This window comes from Ovis aries, chromosome 16, assembly GCF_016772045.2.
Source record: "Ovis aries strain OAR_USU_Benz2616 breed Rambouillet chromosome 16, ARS-UI_Ramb_v3.0, whole genome shotgun sequence".
In the NCBI taxonomy this organism is placed as follows: Eukaryota; Metazoa; Chordata; class Mammalia; order Artiodactyla; family Bovidae; genus Ovis; species Ovis aries.
The window spans coordinates 24,029,911-24,051,923 of record NC_056069.1 but is presented as its reverse complement, the minus strand read 5'-3'; the positions used below and the strand labels follow the sequence as shown (position 1 = coordinate 24,051,923).

The 22,013-nt window shown below is 40.4% G+C and overlaps 1 protein-coding gene across 5 annotated transcripts in view; it reads right to left on the bottom strand.

Moving 5' to 3' along the window:
• DHX29 (DExH-box helicase 29) overlaps positions 1–22,013 on the bottom strand; it is a 54,156-nt gene that overhangs the window by 25,334 nt on the left and 6,809 nt on the right. For 3 of the 5 annotated variants that reach the window (XM_004016982.5, XM_060400423.1, XM_060400425.1), the window contains 9 exons: positions 21,541–21,614; positions 20,255–20,368; positions 18,284–18,413; positions 17,423–17,568; positions 8,856–8,978; positions 4,459–4,585; positions 3,600–3,758; positions 2,817–2,982; positions 2,432–2,555 (listed from right to left, as the gene is read on the bottom strand). In XM_004016982.5, coding sequence (XP_004017031.2) covers positions 2,432–2,555; positions 2,817–2,982; positions 3,600–3,758; positions 4,459–4,585; positions 8,856–8,978; positions 17,423–17,568; positions 18,284–18,413; positions 20,255–20,368; positions 21,541–21,614 — 1,163 coding nt within the window. Of the gene's footprint in view, positions 1–2,431; positions 2,556–2,816; positions 2,983–3,599; positions 3,759–4,458; positions 4,586–8,855; positions 8,979–15,981; positions 16,052–17,422; positions 17,569–18,283; positions 18,414–20,254; positions 20,369–21,540; positions 21,615–22,013 lie in introns of those variants that run through there. The other 2 variants (XM_060400427.1, XM_060400426.1) reach the window with 1 other exon arrangement.

Sequence of the window (22,013 nt, the reverse complement as noted above, 5' to 3'; positions counted from 1 at the left end):
GCAAAACAAGGGAAATAAAGACATTAAGAACTTTTACTGAGAGAAAATGGAAAAGAACTATTATTTGGAATTCTACTTAATCAGTGTCTAAATTTTCAGTAGTTCTAATTCACCAGGAAGAAAGATATACACGTTCATTACAAAGAGAAAATGCTGACAGTACTCCCAACCCCACCCCACCCACAAAAAAGAGCACAGTGTTCTCTTAAAAGTGCTCTCTTCAAATCAATATAGTGAAAATGAGTATACTACCCAAAGCAATTTACAAATTCAATGCAATCCCTGTCAAGCTACCAGCCACATTTTTCACAGAACTAGAACAAATAATTTCAAGATTTGTATGGAAATACAAAAAACCTCGAATAGCCAAAGCAATCTTGAGAAAGAAGAATGGAACGGGAGGAATCAACTTGCCTGACTTCAGGCTCTACTACAAAGCCACAGTCATCAAGACAGTATGGTACTGGCACAAAGACAGACATATAGATCAATGGAACAAAATAGAAAGCCCAGAGATAAATCCACACACATATGGACACCTTATCTTTGACAAAGGAGGCAAGAATATACAATGGAGTAAAGACAATCTCTTTAACAAGTGGTGCTGGGAAAACTGGTCAACCACTTGTAAAAGAATGAAACTAGATCACTTTCTAACACCACACACAAGAATAAACTCAAAATGGATTAAAGATCTAAATGTAAGATCAGAAACTATAAAACTCCTAGAGGAGAATATAGGCAAAACACTCTCAGAAATAAATCACAGCAGGATCCTCTATGATCCACCTCCCAGAATTCTGGAAATAAAAGCAAAAATAAACAAATGGGATCTAATTAAAATTAAAAGCTTCTGCACAACAAAGGAAACTATAAGCAAGGTGAAAAGACAGCCTTCTGAATGGGAGAAAATAACAGCAAATGAAGCAACTGACAAACAACTAATCTCAAAAATATACAAGCAACTTATGCAGCTCAACTCCAGAAAAATAAATGACCCAATCAAAAAATGGGCCAAAGAACTAAATAGACATTTCTCCAAAGAAGACATACGGATGGCTAACAAACACATGAAAAGATGCTCAACATCACTCATTATTAGAGAAATGCAAATCAAAACCACAATGAGGTACCACTTCACACCAGTCAGAATGGCTGCGATCCAAAAATCTGCAAGCAATAAATGCTGGAGAGGGTGTGGAGAAAAGGGAACCCACCTACACTGTTGGTGGGAATGCAAACTAGTACAGCCACTATGGAGAACAGTGTGGAGATTCCTTAAAAAATTGCAAATAGAACTCCCTTATGACCCAGCAATCACACTTCTGGGCATACACACCGAGGAAACCAGAATTGAAAGAGACACATGTACCCCAATGTTCATTGCAGCACTGTTTATAATAGCCAGGACATGGAAACAACCTAGATGTTCATCAGCAGATGAATGGATAAGCAAGCTGTGGTACATATACACAATGGAGTATTACTCAGCCGTTAAAAAGAATTCATTTGAATCAGTTCTGATGAGATGGATGAAACTGGAGCCAATTATACAGAGAGAAGTAAGCCAGAAAGAAAAACACCAATACAGTATACTAACACATATATATGGAATTTAGGAAGATGGCAATGACGACCCTGTATGCAAGTCAGGAAAAAAAGACACAGATGTGTATAACGGACTTTTGGACTCAGAGGGAGAGGGAGAGGGTGGGATGATTTGGGAGAATGGGAATTCTAACATGTATACTATCATGTAAGAATTGAATCGCCAGTCCATGTCTGACGTAGGGTGCAGCATGCTTGGGGCTGGTGCATGGGGATGACCCAGAGAGATGTTGTAGGGAGGGAGGTGGGAGGGGGGTCATGTTTGGGAACGCATGTAAGAATTAAAGATTTTAAAATTAAAAAAATAAAAAAAAATTAAAAAAAAAATAAAGTAAAAACAAAATTTGAAAAAAAAAAAAAAAAGTGCTCTCTTCAGTAAGACTTTATTTTCATCTTTCCTTAAACTGGAAGTTTTAGTCGATATAACCTAAAAGTGAAAACTGGAACCAATGTTTTGTATTTTAAAGTTGAGAGATAATATAACGTTAAAGGAAAACAATTGTTTAAAAACTCTCCTTAATTCAATCACTCTAGCACAGTTTTTTAATCTTTAAATCAGTGTAGCTTGCAAAGCTGGACCAAATGGTTCAGTGCCTCCAGTCCAAGGAGAGAAAGCTTGAACTATGTTTGGAGATGAGACAAAGTCAAAATTATAAATAAGCAGAAACAAGGACTACTCAGAAGCAACATTCAGTGAAGAGAAAACTGGCACAAAGGGCCACGATTAAACCTTACCTTCCACATGCAGATCGTTTCATGTTGACAAAATATACCCATTACTCCACAAATGAATTCTGAGACACTTGGATCTATAAAAACTTACCTGACCTTTCACTAAACGATAAAGAGCTAAAGTAGCTCCCAGGTGCTGAGCCTGCATACCATCCTCTGTTAAGATCGTGGGGCACACAACCAGGACATCATCTTCAGACTTGATTACCCTCACCCTAAAAGAAGCCAAAGACATTTTAAAATAAAATTGATGAAGTAAAAATGGTCAGAATTCCATTAACATTGAACTGTAGTTTACACTATTTAAATTAAATATTCTCACAGAAAACACTATATTAATACCAGGTAATGATTTATAGGCACTATCAACCTAGAGATGTAGAACCAGCTTCCTAAACATCTACTTTACTCATAGGAAAAAAAATATTTTCATCTTAGATTTTTCTAAAAGTTCACTCAGTTAACCAAAAACATACCTACATTTCCAGTATCTACCTACTGCAACTTTTTCAAAGGAAGGATTTGGACTCTTGGGAAGATTCTTCCTGACCCAATCGATCAGAAATTGTTTGGGAGATTTTCCAGTCCAGCTTCGAGCAGTATAGTCAAAATTTCTTACATCATGAGGTTCTTTCTTTTTCTCTAAAATGACAAAGATTGGTTCTTTAAAAATGCTTATGTAGTAATACAGAATATCTTTTGAAGAATTAAAGTTCTCCCACTTTTGGGAACAGATTTTTTTTTTAAGAGAACAGGTTAGAAAAGGACAGACAGACCTGATTCAAGCAAGGGAAAGGTTGGCCAAAAAGGGGATAATAGGATGAGCAAAGTCATGGAGCCATAAAACAATACATGTTTTAAGAATGATGCAGCTGGAGTACACAGCTGGGAGAATAAGGTGGAAAGGTAGAGTGTGGCAGAATGCAAAGGATCATCAGAGCCATAATAGAAGGTTTGAACTTGTTAACTGATTAAAATTTTTAACCGGAAACTTATATTTTGATCTGTGTTACAGAAAGATAATTCTGGCAGGAGTCTGAACTGGAGAGAGATGAGGCTGAAGCCAGATGTTGGTAATCACAAAATGCTAAACAAATTATTATAATGATTACTTTTCCAAGACAGTGTGTGGAAGTGTAACTTTACTGCCATCTTTTGTAGTTTGTTGGAATACAAAGTAACACAATTTCTCACTTATATAGTCCTTGATGTTTTACTATTTACAAATTACACTCTGGAACACTCTCCCTTCATTTTACCTCTTTCTTCTTCAGGAGCAGCTGTAGACTTTTCAAATAAATTAAAGTTCAAAGCACTTTCTCCTTCTGTGACTACAGGAGGCTTCTTTCTTTCATTCTGTTGGTGTGAAATCTTTATGGCTGGATTGAATACTGGATGATCTTCTAAAGTTTCCATTTCTACCAAAAAAAAATGATGCTTATTTATTTTTTTATTCATATTTGTTTTTCATGCCTTTTTACTTTGCAATTTTTTTTTTTTAAACATTGCTTCTTTTTCCTTCTTACTAGGAATTTGTACTAGAAGTTCAAGGCAATCTATTTTCACATTACATACTAACATTTTTAGAACAAATCACTTAACAGATGTAGAAGGCCAAGAAAAACATCTTCACTAAAAATAAATTCTCATGGAATTATATTCACCTCTCCTTCTTGAGTGGAGATAGTGTTTTATGGTGTACACTTCAGGTTAACTAACTATGGCTGCAGGCCAAATCCAACCCTGCTACCTATTTCCATATGGTCTGTGAGCTAAGGATGATTTTTACATCTTTAACTGGTTGAAAAAGATAAAAGAAAGAAATACTTGGTGCCATGTGAAAATTATATGAAATTTCACCATCCATAAAGTTTTCTGAGAACATAACCATTTGCTTATGTCTTGTATATGGCTGCTTTTATGCTGTGGCAGCAGAGCTGAGTAATCATAACAACCTGTAAAACTTAAATATTTACTATTTGGCTTGTTGCAAAAGTTTGCCACCCCCAAGTGTAAAATGTTAGGAAAGAGAAGACATATAAAAAAGAGGCAACCTCCATCCAAGGAAAGCCAATAAAGAAGACATATTAATACATCTAAGAATTTTAAAGCATTTACCTCTTTGAAATTTCCTTATTTTCTCCTGAGTCTCTTTTTGGCCTTGCTTGTTCTTTTCTAGTTTAAACGTAGCTGCCTGCTCCTTTGCATCCAGAAGTTTAGCTGCAAGGTGCAAGTACCTTTCATTCTGTTGTTCCAAATAAGATGATGACAAAGAAACGAAGAGCAAGATTAGTTTATCTACTGTCAATGTATTATATCAAAGCCTGTGATCTTTTGATCTTATTCTTTGGTCCAACAAATCTTTTAGCAATTTTTCATAGAGAAATAATACAAACGTACAAATCTGTAGGTACACAGATGTTCACTGCAGTTGCTGATTGAAAAGGAAAACTGGAAATCAAGTGTGGTATGCTCTACAGAGAAAACTAGTCATGGGGGGAAAAGTCAAGAAGCAATAGAATGAAGGTAATGCAAAGAATTGACTCACTAGAAAAGACCCTGATGCTGGAAAAGGTTGAAGGCGGGAAGAAAAGGGGACAACAAAGGATAAGATGGTTGGTTGGCATCACTGACTCGATGGACATGAGTTTGAGTAAGCTTTGGGAGTTGGTGATGGGACAGGGAAGCCTGGAGTGCTGCAGTCCACAGGGTCGCAAAGAGTCGGACATGACTGAGCTACTGAACTGAACTGAATCCACATGGAGAAACTTACTTGACATGTTAAATAAAATAAGCGAACTATGGAATAAAATGTAAGTATGAGCTCATTTCTGTAAAAAGAAAAGTTACTTTTACACATTTTATAAATATATGGATTTCAAGGACTGCATATGCAATAGTACAAGACACTCGCAGCCAAAAAACCAAAACAAAACAGAAGCAACACTGTAACAAATTCAATAAACACTTTATATAAAAAACAAAAATACAATTTTCTGAAAGCTGCTGCTGCTAAGTCACTTCAGTCGTGCCCGACTCTTGTGCAACCCCATAGACGGCAGCCCACCAGGCTGCTCCGTCCATGGGATTTTCCAGGCAAAAACACTGGAGTGGGTTGCCATTGCCTTCTCCATTTCTGAAAGCTACCTTCCTATAATCTCTATCTTATGGAAGACAGTCAGGGATGTTACCCAAAAAAAAAGGCCTCTGGAGAAAATGTGTATTATAAAATTTAACTCTGCTGAGCAAAAACCAGACAGAGAGCTAAACTCAAATTACTGGTTTCTCCTTTAGGTTAGGTTAATAAGAGATGGGAAGCATCAAACCACTGGGAAGAGAAGAGGGTATTAGCAGTGCTGCTATGAGACACAACCACTGAGTCGAGGGAAAAAGAGACAACTAAGGAAGCACAATTCTGGGATCATTCTGTGTAGAAGCAGACAGCAATAGAGTGTAACAGACAGAAGGATTAGCTATCGCCTCAATTTCACCCAAACCACACTCATTCTTTCAATCTTTCCTCTCTGTGGCACTGATACCACCATCCCTCCGCCTACGAATCTCCTGCTGTCTTTGGCTTCTTAATTTATGTTCAGTATATCAGCAATTTCTATTGATTCTTCCTTTAAATGTTTCTCTTCTAAGTTCCAATTTGGGGACCTCCCTGGTTGTCCAGGGGCTTCCCTGGTAGCTCAGCAGGTAAAGAATCTGCCTGCAAATCAGGAAACCTCGGTTCAATTTCTGGGTCAGGAAGATCCCCTAGAGAAGGAATAAGCTACCCACTCCAGTATTCTTGGGCTTCCCTGGTGGCTCAGATGTTAAAAGAATCCACCTGCAATGCGGGAGACTGGGTTCAATCCCTGGCTTGGGAAGATCCCCATGGCAACCCACTCCAGTGTTCTTGCCTGGAGAATTACATGAACAGAGGAGCCTGGCAGACTACACTCCATGGTGTCGCAGAGTCAGACGTGACTGAGCAACTTTCACTTCACTGGCTGTCCGGAGGCTAGGAGTCTGCTCTTCTACAGTAGGGGGCACAGGCTCAATCCTGCTCAGGGAAGTTCTGCATGCTATACGGTGTGCTCACACCTCTCCTCCAAAACACTATACAAATTCCAATTTGGGACTTTATCATTTCACACCTGAGCAAGTGCAAAAGTTATTCTTGTGGGTTACCTGTCTCCACACAGTTAGTGAGCCTTCCTAATCAATAGGCAAAGTTCTTAAATTCACTTTCTGGGCATCAAAATTTTCTAGTCTCAGTTAAACTCACTTGTTTACTCCTATTTGCTAGTACTCACACATTTTATCCTGATTACAGTTTAATATGCAAAGGCCCTTTGCACAATTCCACTTCTGTACCCTTATTTACACTATTTCACTCATCTGGGCCATTTTCCCATTCTTTGTTGCCTATGCATGTTTCATGCATCCTTCAAATCCCACTTCTTTTCAGTTCAGTCGCTCAGTGGTGTCCAACCCTTTGCGACCCCATGAATCACAGCACACCAGGCCTCCCTGTCCATCACCAACTCCCGGAGTTCACTCAAACTCATGTCCATCGAGTCGGTGATGCCATCCAGCCATCTCATCCTCTGTCGTCCCCTTCTCCTCCTGCCCCCAATCCCCCAGCATCAGAGTCTTTTCCAATGAGTCAACTCTTCGCATGAGGTGGCCAAAGTACTGGAGTTTCAGCTTTTAGCATCATTCCTTCCAAAGAACACCCAGGACTGATCTCCTTTAGGATGGACTGGTTGGATCTCCTTGCAGTCCAAGGGACTCTCAAGAGTCTTCTCCAACACCACAGTTCAAAAGCATCAATTCTTCGGCGCTCAGCTCTCTTCACAGTCCAACTCTCACATCCATACATGACCACTGGAAAAACCATTGCCTTGACTAGATGGACCTTTGTTGACAAAGTAATGTCTCTACTTTTTAATATGCTATCTAGGTTGGTCATAACTTTCCTTCCAAGCAGTATGCATCTTTTAATTTCATGACTGCAATTACCATCTGTAGTGATTTTGGAGCCCAAAAAATAAAGTCTGACAGTAAGACTGACCAGATGCTCCAATCAGAAGAGACCTCTTTTTCTGAACCTCAAAATAACATGTTCTATCATAAATTGTTTTTGTTACTTTAATACAGGCATATGCTTAAAAAAAATACTCAGAGGATACAGAAGAGTATAATCCACCCTACTAACCCCAGCCCTGTTCACTAGTAATAGCTTCTTGTGTATTTCTCAAGATGTCTCCTTTGCATACAAAAGGATGCAAATATATGTGTGTGTGAGTGTGTGTGTATGTATTCTTTTACTCAAATGAGTTCATTATACTACACATGCTGTTGTACTTCCTTTTCTCCATTCTAAATCAACTTTATAAAGGTATGATTCGCTTATAACAAAACATACCCATTTTACGTGAATAGAAAGTGTTTGATAAACGTATATATCCACATAACCATCATCATAAAGACATAAATCACTGCCATCATCCCCAAAAGTTTCCCTATCATGCCTAACAGTCAATCTCCTTCCTCCATCCGTGGGCTCAGACAACCACTGATCTGGTTTCTCTTACTAGAGATTGATTTTGCATAGATGACTTTTCTAGGATTTAATATAATGAAATTGTTCAGCATGTACTTATTTGTGCCTTTCATTCTTATATAATGATTTTGAAAGCTGCTTATAGTGTTTGGCTGTTATTAATAAAACTGCTATGAATATTTGTGTACAAGCTTTTTTACGACATTTTCATTTTTACTGAGTAAATACCTAGGAATGAAATTGTTAGGTCATATGGTAAATGCATGTCTAACTTCATAAGAAAGTGACAGTTTTCCAAAGTAGTTGTACTCCTACAATCGGTGTAGGAGTGTTCGGTTGCTTCATATCCTCCCAACATTTGGTATTACTGATCTTTTAATTTTTGCCATTTTGATAGATATATAGTAGTATTTCATTGCAGTTTTCATTTTCATTTTTCCCACAACTAGCAATGTTGAAGTTATTTTTACATGTTTATTGGCCATCCAAACATCTGCTTTTGTAAAATGCCTGTTGTCCTTTTAAAACTTCTTTATAAATTCTAGATAGAAGTCTTTAATCAGATATATGTATTGTTATTTTCTTCCTACAACTTGATTTTTTCACTTAATCTAATATTTTTAGCTTATCTTATGATATGTAGGTTTTCTCTGTCCAGGCAAAGGCTTTCGTTTATAAAATAATGTGCTTTTAAAATTATCCGAATCATTTAGCATACTCTTAACACTTAATCATTTAAAAATACTTGGCGACTGTCTCTTTAGACATGGGAGTGATGTAACAACATTTATTGAATGGTTATTTCTTGTCATGTTTTTCCCTAAGTGTTGTTTTATTTAACTCTCACATAAACCCCAAGAGATAACTACTTCAATTTACAAATGAGGAAACTAAATCTTAGAAAACTTAAATATTTTGCAAGGAATATCCAACTATAAGATTAACACAAATTTCTACTCACAGGGTCAAATTTTTCCTCTTCTAAACTTTTAGAAGTCTCACTCTTTTCTTCATTTTGTTGTTCAGCATATCGCAAAATCCATTCTTTCATATTTACTTCCAAATTTTTTCCATCCTTTTTTGGCTAGAAAAAAAAACAACAAATATCTGAAAAATCAAAATTCGAAAAAGATGTCAAAACTATCATCAAGTGTCACTGCTTTTATAATTTCTTTACACTCAGAAACAGCAGACACATAAGTCTCAAAAATCATAGTGAAGGACAAATGAGTAGAACTCAACATTACTTTGGTAAGTCTAAACTTACATAGTTCAAAGAATCCATTTACATAAAGAGGCAAAAATTGACAGAACTGTGAAAAACCTGCGTTATTCTTTACCAGTGGTTTTGTGCAGATGCTGTTTCCACAGGTTTTTATTTATTTTTAAGCTTTACTGAGGTCTGATACATTAACAATTGTACATATTATTGTGATTTTAACTATTATATATGCATACACTCATCATTTTGATGAGTTTGGACATATGCTTATATCATGGATGCTAAAGCTGAAGCTCCAATACTTTGGCCATCTGATGGGAAGAACTGACTCATTGGAAAAGACCCTAATGCTAGGAAAGACTGAGGGCAGAAGGAGAAGGGATGACAGAGGATGAGATGGTTGGAGGGCATCACCGACTCAAAGGACATGAGTTTGAGCAAGCTCTGGAAGCTGGTGATGGACAAGGAAGCCTGGTGTGTTGCAGTCCATGGGGTCACAAAGAGTTGGATATGACTGAGTGACTGAACTGACTGATATACCCATGATACCACATGATACTACAACCAAGGTACTAAATGTGCCTGTAACTTTCAAAAATTCTTGGGTGTTCCTTTGTGTGTGTGTGTGTGTGTGTGTGTGTGTGTGTGTGTGTGTGTGTGTGTATTGCTGTGGGGAGAGGCGTGGTTGTGGTAAGAAAGCTTAACATGAGATCTATCCTCTTAACATATTTTAAAGTACACAATACTGTTCTGTTGACCCCAGGCACTATGTTGAACAGCAGATGTCTAGAATTTATTGATATTGCATAACTGAAATTTTATTACCATTAAGCAACATTTTCCCATTTGTCCCTTCTCCCTTTAGCCCCTGGTAACTACCATTCTGTTTCTATGAACATGACTATTTTAGGTACTTCATATAAGTGACATCATGCAATATTTGTCTTTCTGTGACTAGCTTATTTAACTTAGCATAATGTTCTCTAGGTTCACCCATGTTCATAGATGTTTTATGATATGCAAAGTATTTGTGTATAATGCCCTAAGTGTTAGGGACCAAACGACCGGCTCTAGGACCTGAGTCACGTTTACCAGAAAGAGACAGGATATGCGCTCATCCTGCCTGGCCAATCATGTAACGCCAGCTACTCCTGTAACTGAGACAAAGAACTGCCTGTATATAAGCCGCCATACTCCTTTGTTCAGGGCTCTTGTTGGATTCCCTTGTGCGGGATGAGACTTGGGCCCTAGCGCGCTAGGAATAAACAAACTCCCTTCTCGCCTTTGCATTACTGTGGTGGACTTGCTCTCTCGGTTGGTTTGGAGATACGGGCTCGGTGCATAACATTTGGGGGCTCGTCTGGGATCTCCGCCCCACCGGGGAGGACAACTCTCCTGGTAGAAGGCAGTAACCTCATTAGGAGATAAGAGCTCTGAGCACCGGTGCTAACGTTGCAAAAGCCCAGATTAAGGCCAGGGCCCAGTATCATACTGGGGAGGCATCTGGGTGTAAAGTGCAGAGGCAAGTCCAGCGTAAGGCCGGGGCCCGATATCTTGCTGGGGAGGCGGCTGGCTCTGGTTACTGGATTAAGTCCAGTGTAAGGCTGGGGCCCGGTATCTTGCTGGGGAGGCGGCTGGCTCTGGTTACTGGACTAAGTCCAGCGTAAGGCCGGGGCCCGGTATCAGGCCGGGGCCCGGTATCGTGCCGGGGAGGCAGCTGGCTCTGTGAACATCCTGCAGGTAAGATTGAGTGCATTGTTGGTGGCCACCTTGCGTTTGTTATCTGTTTGTCTATTTGTGGTGTCTGCGTTGCTCTTTGTGTGCTCTGTTGGCTCCCAGTGTACTTTTCTGTGATCATGGGACAAACAACTTCTACTCCTTTATCTCTTATGATTAACCACTTCTCTGATTTCAAGTCTAGAGCTCAGAATCTTTCGTTACTGTTGAAGAAGAGCGAACTGGTGACTTTCTGTTCCGCCGAGTGGCCCACCTTTGACGTTGGATGGCCACAAGAGGGAACCTTCAATCCCCAAATTATCCAGGCAGTTAAAGAGAGGGTGCTTACTCCTAGTCCTGCCGGGCACTCAGATCAGACTCCCTACATTCTGGTCTGGCAGGATCTAGTGAGAAACCAACCAGAATGGCTTAAACCCTTTGTTCTCATTCCTTCTAAACCTCCTAAACCTCCCCGTCCCTGTTCCCTGACTCCAACCTCGCCAACCCTGCAGGTGCTAGTCATGACGGCTTCCGAAGACAAAGAAGGAAAAAAGGACGAGAATCGACGAAGCCCGTCTTCCAGGAATCTTCTCTGTATCCTAATCTGATAGATTTAGAGACCGAGTTGTCCCCACCCCCATATGCAGATCCACATCCGCCTCTGCTTCCACAGGTTTCATCGGGAGAAGCCCGGAGGAGAGCCGAGCCCTCAGCTCCTCCCAGAGAAAGGGGCCCTGCCCAGGGAACTCGGGGAAAGGCAAAAAAAATGGCCGGCGTAGGGGAAGTAGACCCGGAGGTTCCCTCCTCCACCATTCATGCGTTTCCGGTCCGGGCGGGGCCAGCCAGAGAGGGTGGAGAATGGACTTATCAGTATTGGCCCTTCTCCACTAGTAATTTGTACAATTGGAAAACCCAGACTCCCTCCTTCTCTGAAAAACCGCAGGGTCTTATTGATCTTTTAGAGTCTATCCTGTTTACTCACAATCCCACTTGGGATGATTGTCAGCAACTGTTACAGGTACTTTTTACTACAGAGGAGCGCGAACGGATCCTGTCAGAAGCCCGGAAAAATGTTCCAGGGGTGGATGGGAGGCCCACAATACAGCCTAACCTCATTGAGGAGGGGTTCCCCTTGGTGCGACCCAACGGGGACTTCGAACGCGCTGAAGGTAGGGAGCGTCTCTGAGTGTACCGTCAGACTCTCATGGCTGGCCTTAGAGCGGCCGCCAGAAAGCCAACTAATTTGGCCAAAATAAATTCAGTGAGACAAGAGCCAAATGAGAGCCCAGCAGCCTTCCTGGAAAGGATAAGAGAAGCTTTTAGACAGTATACCCCTATGGACCCACAGGCAGATGAGTCACGAGCAGCAGTTATGTTAGCATTTGTAAATCAAGCAGCCCCCGATATTAGAAGAAAGTTACAAAAGATAGAGAGGTTAAGTGAACAATCCTTGCAAGATCTAGTGAGGGCAGCCAAGAGAGTTTTTAATCATAGAGAGACCCCAGAAGAGAGAGAGGACCGCATTAGAAGAAAAAAAAGATAATTTAGAGCTGAAGAAAACCGTAAAAATCAAAAAGAGCTGGCCCAGATATGGATCTTGGGGTTTGCAGAAAAGGCCAGGCCCCTATATAAAGGGACCAAACAAAACAAGGACTGGAAATGGACTGAGCCAATGAAAGAGGCCTTCCAAGAGCTCAGGTGAGCCTTGCTAGAAGCTCCTGCCCTTGCCCTCCCTGATCCATCTAAGCCTTTCCAATTATTTGTAGATGAAAAGTGGGGGATAGGAAAAGGGGTACTAACACAGAGATGGGGACCATGGAAGCGACCTGTAGCTTACCTTTCCAAGAGACTGGACCCAGTGGCAGCCGGATGGCCACCTTGCCTCCGTATCATCGCAGCCACTGCGCTCTTTATCTAGCTCCACGATGCTGATAAACTGACTTATGGACAGAGACTCTTGGTCTACACTCCTCATGCCATAGAGAGAGTTTTAAAGCAACCCCCAGGTAAATGGATTTCTAATGCCCGCTTGACGCACTACCAGGCCTTGCTACTTGACACCCCACGGATTCATTTCCAAACACCCTGCACTCTAAATCCAGCCACTCTTTTGCCCAATCCGGAGGAAAACAGCCCCCTCCATGATTGTGATGAGATACTGGCCGGGGTAGCAGCAATGCGAAAGGGCTTAACCGATACTCCACTGGATAACAGTGAGCTAAAATGGTTCACAGATAGCAGCAGTTATGTAAAAGATGGACAGAGATGGGCGGGAGCCGCAGTAGTAGATGACTCTGGACAGACGATATGGGCAGAGGCCCTTCCCCCGGATACCTCAGCACAAAAGGCAGAGTTAATTGCCCTGATTCAAGCATTAGAGAGAGCCAAAGGAAAAAGAATAACTATTTTCACTGACAGTCGCTATGCTTTTGGCACGGTACACATCCAGGGCCCGATATATCGGGAACGGGAGTTTTTGACAGCTGAAGGAAAAGAAATTAAAAACTTGCCTAAAATCCGTAGACTTTTAGAGGCTGTACAGATGCCTCGGGATGTGTCAATAGTACACGTACCTGGACATCAGAAGGGTGACAGCCCCACGGCACGAGGGAATCGTGCCGCAGACCTGGCAGCTCGAAAAGTAGCTGATGAAGATTTCATCACCCCTGTGTTGGAGATTGGACTTCCACCTCCAGGTATGGGAACTCTGCCCCCAACCCCTGAGTATTCATCCACAGACCTTGCTTAGATTCAAGAACACATCAGCCTTCAAAAAGGTAAAGATGGATGGTACCGAGACTCAGACGGCTACTTGATACTCCCTGCTCAGTTGGGACGGCAACTATGTGAGCATTTACACTTGTCTACTCATCTGGGAAAAAAGAAGACTCTGATGCTCTTTCAAACTGCGTGCCTGCGATTTCCCCAGCACCAGACAACTGTAAAGAACATAGTGCATGCTTGTAAGGCGTGTCAACAGATGAGGCCAGGAAAAGGACAACATGCAGGACTGAGGTATCGGGGAGAAGGACCAGGGCAACACTTGGAAATAGATTTCACCGAGGTAAGGCCAGGCAAGTATGGTTACCGGTACTTGTTAGTGTTGGTGGATACCTTCTCAGGGTGGGTGGAGGCTTTTCCTACAAAGGGAGAAACCGCAATGATAGTGGCAAAAAAGATTTTAATAGAAATAGTTCCCAAGTTTGGCCTGCCAGTGACCATTGGCTCTGATAATGGACCTGCTTTTGTGAGTCAAATAGTTCAGAGCCTTGCCCTAGCCCTGGGGACTAAATGGAAGTTACATTGTGAATACAGTCCACAGAGCTCAGGGCAAGTAAAAAAAACAAATCGGACTCTAAAAGAAACTTTAACTAAATTGGCTATAGAGACTGGCGGGGACTGGGTGACCCTCCTTCCCTTCGCCCTCTTCCGTGCATGTAATACTCCTTATCAACTTAATCTGACCGCATTTGAAATTCTGTATGGGAGACCTCCCCCTGTATGTCCAATATTTGAAGGAAAGAAACTACCACTTCCCACCTTGGGACAATTCCAAGAGGCCTTGATGGCCTTAAGCAAGGTGCACTCTCGTGTCTGGAAACTGCTCCGGAAAATACATGTGGGTCAAAATAAGGGAACTATTCCCTCACATGACACTGGCCCAGGAGATTGGGTATGGGTCAAAAGGCACCAAACCAAGGCACTAGAACCCAAATGGAAGGGTCCTTATGTTGTTTTCTTACCACCCCAACTGCCCTAAAGGTCGACGGTATCGGGCCTTGGGTGCATTGCAACCACGTATGCCCAGCTGCTTCAGCAAAGCAGAAAGACGCTAAAAAAAAAATGGGAAGCATCTCTGCACCCATCCAACCCCCTGAGGCTAAAGCTTCAAAGGCGCCAATAGGACCAGGACAGCTCGGCTGGGCCGTCTTGTGGATGACCCAGTTACTCTGCTCCGGAGTTGCCAGCATGAACCCACATCAACCCGTCAAAATCACCTGGAAGCTGCAAAATGGACTAACACGAGAGGTGCTAAACTCCACTACTGCAATACATCCACCAAACACATGGTGGCCAGACTTGTACTTTGACCTTAAGCCGATGGTAAATGTGCCTTGGGCTAGGGGTTATCTCCGAGAACAAGGGTTCTGGGCATGCCCAGGCGCACCCAGACATGACTGGAAGACCTGTGGGGGGGCACAAGACTCTTATTGTAAAACTTGGGATTGTGTTACTTCTAATGATGGACCTCGGCGCTGGGAAGTAGGAAATCGAGATTTACTTAATTTTTCATTCGCCAAGCCCCTCCCTAGGGTCCTCGGAGATCCAACTTTTAGCTGTGAAAGTTGCAATTATGCACAAGTCAGAATAAGGTTCAATCCAGAAAAAAGCAAAAAAGAGGGGACTTGGATCTCTGGCCTATCTTGGGGGCTACAGACGAGGGAATCAGGAGGGTTTGGGGTTGATGAGAAAGAGATTATAGTAGTGAGCCAGGCCTTAGAGCCAATTCTTGTACACAGTATCGGGCCCAACAAAGTAGAAAAGCTGGCTGTAACCCCTCACCTAATGACTTCCATGCCAACATCTTTGGCAGTGAGCCCCGAAGCAGAAGCGCTCACTGAAATAGATCCCCTATGAAAGCTGATTAGGGCAGCTTATGCCACCCTGAATCAGACCCATCCTGAGGCAACTAAATCTTGTTGGTTATGTTACAACTTAATTCCCCCTTATTACGAAGCAGCAGGCCTCAACGCCTCTTATGACTTGGCCAACAGCACCGATCCTCCTCAGTGTCATTGGGGGGACCGAAAGGTGGGTCTTACGATGAAAGAGGTATGGGGAAAGGGCTTATGCATGGGCACAGTGTTACCAGCAAAGTCTCCACTTTGTGTGTATGTCGTCGAGCCTGATGATTTGCCTGTAGCTAAATGGTTAATACCTCAAATGGGGGAATGGTGGGTCTGTTCACGGGGCTAACTCCATGCCTGCATAGCTCAATCTTTGATCCCAAAGAAGAATTCTGTGTTATGGTGGCTGTCGTGCCAAAGGTTCTGTACCGACCAGAAAAAGCAATATATGATTATTGGGCCCAAAAATTAACTCTAAATCCTCCAAAAAGAACTTATAAAGTTAAGAGGGAACCTCTTACCGCCATAACCATAGCAACTATGTTCGGTCTTGAAATAGCCGGGGCCGGAACCAGAATAACAGCTCTGTCCCTGCAAAGCCAAGGATTTAACTCCCTGAGAGCGGCCATAGATAAAGACATTACCTGTATAGAGCAATCTATTAGTCATTTAAAATCCTCTCTAACTTCTCTATCTGAAGTAGTTCTGCAAAACAGGAGGAGATTAGATCTGCTCTTTCTGCAACAAGGGAGACTCTGTGCTGCCCTAGGAAGAGTGCTGTTTCTATGCTGATCATACAGAAATAGTTAAAAAATCTACGGCCAAAGTGAGAGAAGGACTAGCCCAACGTAAACAAGAACATGAGGCTCAACAGGGATGGTTTAAATCTTGGTTTCAACAACCCCCTTGGCTGACTACCTTAATCTCCACTTTGCTGGGACCCCTGCTAGTATTTCACTAATGCTCACCTTTGGCCCATGTATTATCAATAGACTTACAGCCTTTGTAAAGGAACACATAAATACAGTACAGCTGTTTGTGCTTCGACAACAATATCAAACTGTGTCTCAGGACCGAGAGAAAGATTCCTCTATATGATCTAAGGACGGGGGGGAATGTTAGGGACCAAACGACGGGCTCTAGGACCTGAGTCATGTTTACCAAAAAGAGACAAGATATGTGCTCATCCTGCCTGGCCAGCTACTCCTGTAACTGAGACAAAGAACTGCCTGTATATAAGCTGCCATACTCCTTTGTTCGGGGCTCTTGTCGGAGTCCCTTGTGCGGGATGAGACTTGGGCCCTAGCGCGCTAGGAATAAACAAACTCCCTTCTTGCCTTTGCATTACTGTGGTGGACTTGCTCTCTCAGTTCCTTCCAGTATCAGTGCCTTTCTGTAACCCCCTTCCACAAAGATTCTGAATTGGCCACATGACTTGCTTCAGCCAATGCAACATTAGCAAGAGTGATACAAGCAGAGGCTTGATAAAAATTTGTACACTGGTGTTTACTATCTTGAGACACTTGCTTTTGGAAGCCAGACGTCAAGTAAGAAGTCTGACCATTCTAATATCAAAATGTAAGAGGAAACCTAAACTAATCATGTGGAGAGAGAGGTGCCTTGCTAGCAAGATCCCAGCTGAGGCTCTAGTAATGTGAGCAAATAAACCATTTTGGATGTTCTAGCCTGAGGAGATACCTCTTGGATCAGACAAACTGCCTAGCTGAGCTCAGTCCAAACTGCAAAATCGTAAGGAATAAAATGTTGGTTTAAGTCACTCCATTTTCGGGTGGTTTGTTATGTAGCAATAGATAACTGAAACGACAATGCTAATGGGTTTGGCAAACCCATTAGACATTTTCAATGAGTAAAAACGTAACCGCAACCTAATACTTATACTCTTATGAACTGTTACACGTTTCCCTCTGATTTTACACTTTAAATGTTGAATTCTTAAATTACCATGATCTTAGGATCTTCTTCCTGCTTTTTGGTTTTAGGTTGCAGTGGAGGTGAAATAGTGGCTTGCGTCTGAGGATACTGAAATTTTGGCCTACTTTTAGGTTGTTGCTCTTCAAATTCCTGGCTGAATCCTTCAGGAAGTGCATCTTAAGAGAAATTGGGATAAAAATGATGTACACGATATAGAAAACATACAAATATTTATTAAATACATGCATAAAACCTGTCTAAACAAAGAGCACTTAACTTTCTTCTACTGTTCATCTCCTAGGAATAGAAATCCTACAATGAAAGTTGTTTTATTATCAAACCAGTGGGAACACTCTCTAGACAAAAACCAGCCCACCTCGATTTGGCCATTTCACCCTCAAAGTGCTAGATGCCTAAATTTTCATAAGAAAATCTTAACTCTCCCCTCCTCCTTGGTTGCATGTGGTAGTAGTCTTAATCAGTCATAAAAGCAATTTACATTCCAGGATCTTGCCAAAGGTTACAGCCTGAACCTTGTGCTTAATTAAATATTATTTACCCAAAGCAAGACAGCCCTAATTTCTAAACCAAAACCAGGTACACAGCCTGACAGGTTACAGACAGTCGAGAATATGCTGTATAATGTGCATTGCAAAATGGCCATTAACAACTGAAAGCAACACACACAAAAATAATTTTTTCTTGCACAGACTATAATCTTTAAGAATATATACCAAAAAGACCAGAAAAGGGTAAGAATATTTTAAAAATAATTATAACACAATGAAAAAAAATTTAAGTGCAAACCAAAAGCTTTCTACAAATATCATAAACACAAATTATTTCAAAAGGTTTTATAAACTGAAAGACTGTTATGATAATACTGCTTACCATCTGAAAGGTTTAAACAGAGCCAATCCAAGGCAGAATGAAGATCACCGCCATGTAAGAGTGTGTTAGTCATGGCATCTTCAATGTCCTTAGTTTTAAATGAAAATGCTTGTAAAGCCATGTATAAATCCTATGGAAGGGAAATGTAAAAAAGCCACTCTGTCAATTTTCTGTTTTTTCATTACTAAGTGTATTCTCCCATTCATTTTAAAACGGAAATTCTGACACAAATTATAACTTCAAAAGTATCTTTTTCTCTTTTTTTCCAGTTTGAAGAATTATTTTATTTGATAACTAGGGAATTTGAGAACTACAGAAAAATTAAAAAGGACCAGGAGAAATTGCTCATATTCTCACTATCCAAAGATACTGTTTGCAATGCAATGTGGGTCCTTCAGTCATTTTTGTGTGATTTTTTTAAAAACAAATTTTATTTAACATTATAACTAAGCATCTTCCCAAATTATTAGAAATTGTTCATCACTTGTAATAGTTACAAAATATTCCACTGGATAGATATATCATAATCTAACAATACAGTTTCCTACTGGTGCTCACTTGGAATGTTTTCTTTTTCTTAAATCATAAGCAGTGCTTCAATGAACATGTTCATATAAAAAGTAAAGCTTTTTAATGTACTTTCTAAAACATTTTTAGATCTGGGCAAGACTGGGTTGAAATTCATACTCCTTTTATTTTGAAAGCGAAAAGCTCAGTTGTGTCCAATTCTTTTCAACCCCATGGACTGTAGCCCATGGAATTTTCCAGGCAAGAGTACTAGAGTGAGTTGCCATTGCCTTCTCCAGGGATCAAAACCAGGTCTCCCTCATTGCAGGCAGAGGCTTTACCTCTAAGCCACCAGCGAATCCCTTTTTATTTTGCTATTTAGTAATTAACAACCTCAGGCTATAATTTATATAATCCTTCTAAGCCTCGATTTCTTCATTTGAAAAATGGAGCAAAATACCTTCCAGCATTAGTGTGTCAGAGAAAATGTAAGCAAAGTGCCCACTACAAGTCCAACATAATTTGGGGGATGTAATTTTCATATCACTATTTTAATGTGTACACTCACATCTGGCACAACTTCTTTCTCATTTTTGTACATGGAACTAATCTACATGAAATTTCAATGGAAGTTGAAAAGTCAAGGGAACACTCTTGCATTGCTGGTGGGAATGTAAACTGATACAGGCAGTATGGAAGATGGTCTGGAGACTCAGCCACTATGGAAGATGGTATGGAGACTCCTTAAAAAGCTTAAAAACCATGTGATCCAGCAATCCCACTCCTAGGCATATACCCTGAGGAAAGCAAAACTGAAAAAGACACATGTATCCCAATGTTCACTGCAGCACTATTTACAATAGCTAGAACACGGAAACAACCTTGACGTCCACTGACAGATGAATGGATAAAAAAGCTGTGGTACATATTTACAACAGAATACTACTCAGCCATAAAAAGGAATGCATTTGAATCTGTTCTAATGAGGTGGACAAAACAGAGCGAAGTAAGTCAGAGAAATATAAATATCATTACTGACACACATATATGGAATCTGAAGAGATAGCACTGATGAATTTATTTTCAGGGCAGCAAAGGAGAAAGAGACATAGAGAATGGACCTATGGACAAGGTGGAAGGAGAGGAGGGAGAAGGGGAGATGTATGGAGAGAATAACACAGAAATTTACAGTATCATGTGTAAAACAGATAGAAAACGGGAATTTGCTGTATGACTCAGGGAACTCAAACAGGGGCTCTGCGACAGGCTGAAGGGTGGGGTTGGGAGGGAGATGGGAGGGATGTCTGGGAGAGAGGGGACATGGGTTGTACCTATGGCTGATTCTTGTTGATGTATGACAGAAAACCACAAAATTCTGTAAAGCAATTATCCTTCAATTAAAAAAAAATTTTTTTTAATGCTGCACTAAAAATAAGTAACTTTAAAAAAAGGTTTGCAAAATACCTGTAATTTTTTGGCAGTAAGTCTTCCAGAAATCACTCCTTTGTCATTGTTTTGCTTTTTATGTTCATTTATCACTCCAATAATTTTTTGCTCTAGTTTGTTATTAATTACCACCTTTGAGACCAAAAAGATCATATCAATTAGAAGATGAATTACTAAATAACATTTAATAATTAAATAATTAGAAGGAATCAGTTTTCTATATCCCTACCAACCAAGCCCAGAATTTCAGCTGAAATCAGATACACCAATTATACTGGAATACCATTCATTGTATCACATTCCTATCACATATTTAAGAAAAAATGAGGTATGGTAAAAACAACAATATCTGGCAAGACAAAATTCCTTTTACAAAGCTTCTTGAAGCCATGTATTTCATGACATTGTCCTTGGACCACCCTTATGTTGCCACCACAGAGACAGATTCCTAAGCCTTATTAAACACATTGAATCTGAATCATTTGGGAAGGAACCCAGAAATGTGCCTTAATATAAAGCAACCTAAGCACACTGCCTGAAAGAATGGATGCAATGCTAAAAGAGGGGCAAATCAAGTAAAAACTTATACTAACATAAATTGTAATATTAGATTACACAAACTATTTTGGCTTCCACTGTTTGTCTTCAATTTTTTTCCTACTGGCCATTTTATCTTCTGTTGTTTCCATATACTTAACCTAAGATCACATAACCATCTACCCTCAAATATATCTTCCTTTGGTCACATCTTTAATGAATGCTCACTATGAGCAATGCACAAAAACATACTTTAGGAATTCAGTCTAGCACAAGAAACATATAGAAAAAGAAACTATAACCCAGCATGTAATTATTAAGAAGACATAAGAAGGGGAAGTAGAGCTTTCTAGCCAGAGAGCCTATGGACAAAAGCTTGGAGTCATAGAATCATATGGGATTTAGGGGAACAATGAGATGTGAACTAAAATTTTAAGTGGAGAAGTGTAATGGAGAAGGCTGGAAAGGTATGCCAAGCCAGATCTAAAGGGATGTGTATGCTAGGCTTATAAGTCTGGACCTTACCCAGCACTTCCTTAATTTCTTAGAGGCTCTCAACAGATGATTTAATTTTATCAGAAAAGTACTTTTATCATATACTTTTTACCATAAAAAGTATGATTCACTTTTTATTTCATATAGATGAGTAATTATTGTACTATTTACAAATTTTAAAATATCCCATCATTTGCTTACATTTAAGAGTACATTACATTTTTTTTTTTAAGGTAACATTTCTTGGAATGACTCAAAACGTGGGTACTCACTTTCAGAATAGATTTATCCAGATTTGCAGGACCACCAGAATCATTTGCAGAATTAAAACTGTAAATTTTCGGACCTATACATAACAGACAATAAATAGTCAAGGTAATTTAATGATCAACATCCATTACACTATTTTAATTTTTGTCTAAAGATCACTAAATATTAAATATTTGATCTCAACTCTTTTCCACTTTACCAAATAACCCAATCCAGAAGGCAGCAATACTGCTCAACTTTCGAAACCATTTTATGCTGTTAAGCATTCTCTAGGTTAACTAGTTTCTCACCGAATGCAAATGCTTCAGCAGTTAGCTGAAGGAAGACCTCTTAGAGGATATTTGATTCCTGGCAGAGAAGATGGGTAACTCTGAACAGAAAAAGGAAGTGGGAGCACCTATCATGTCTCCTGCTGAGTACAAGGTTGCTGTATCAGTATCCAAGGGTCCTGAAACAAATTATCATGGACTTGGTG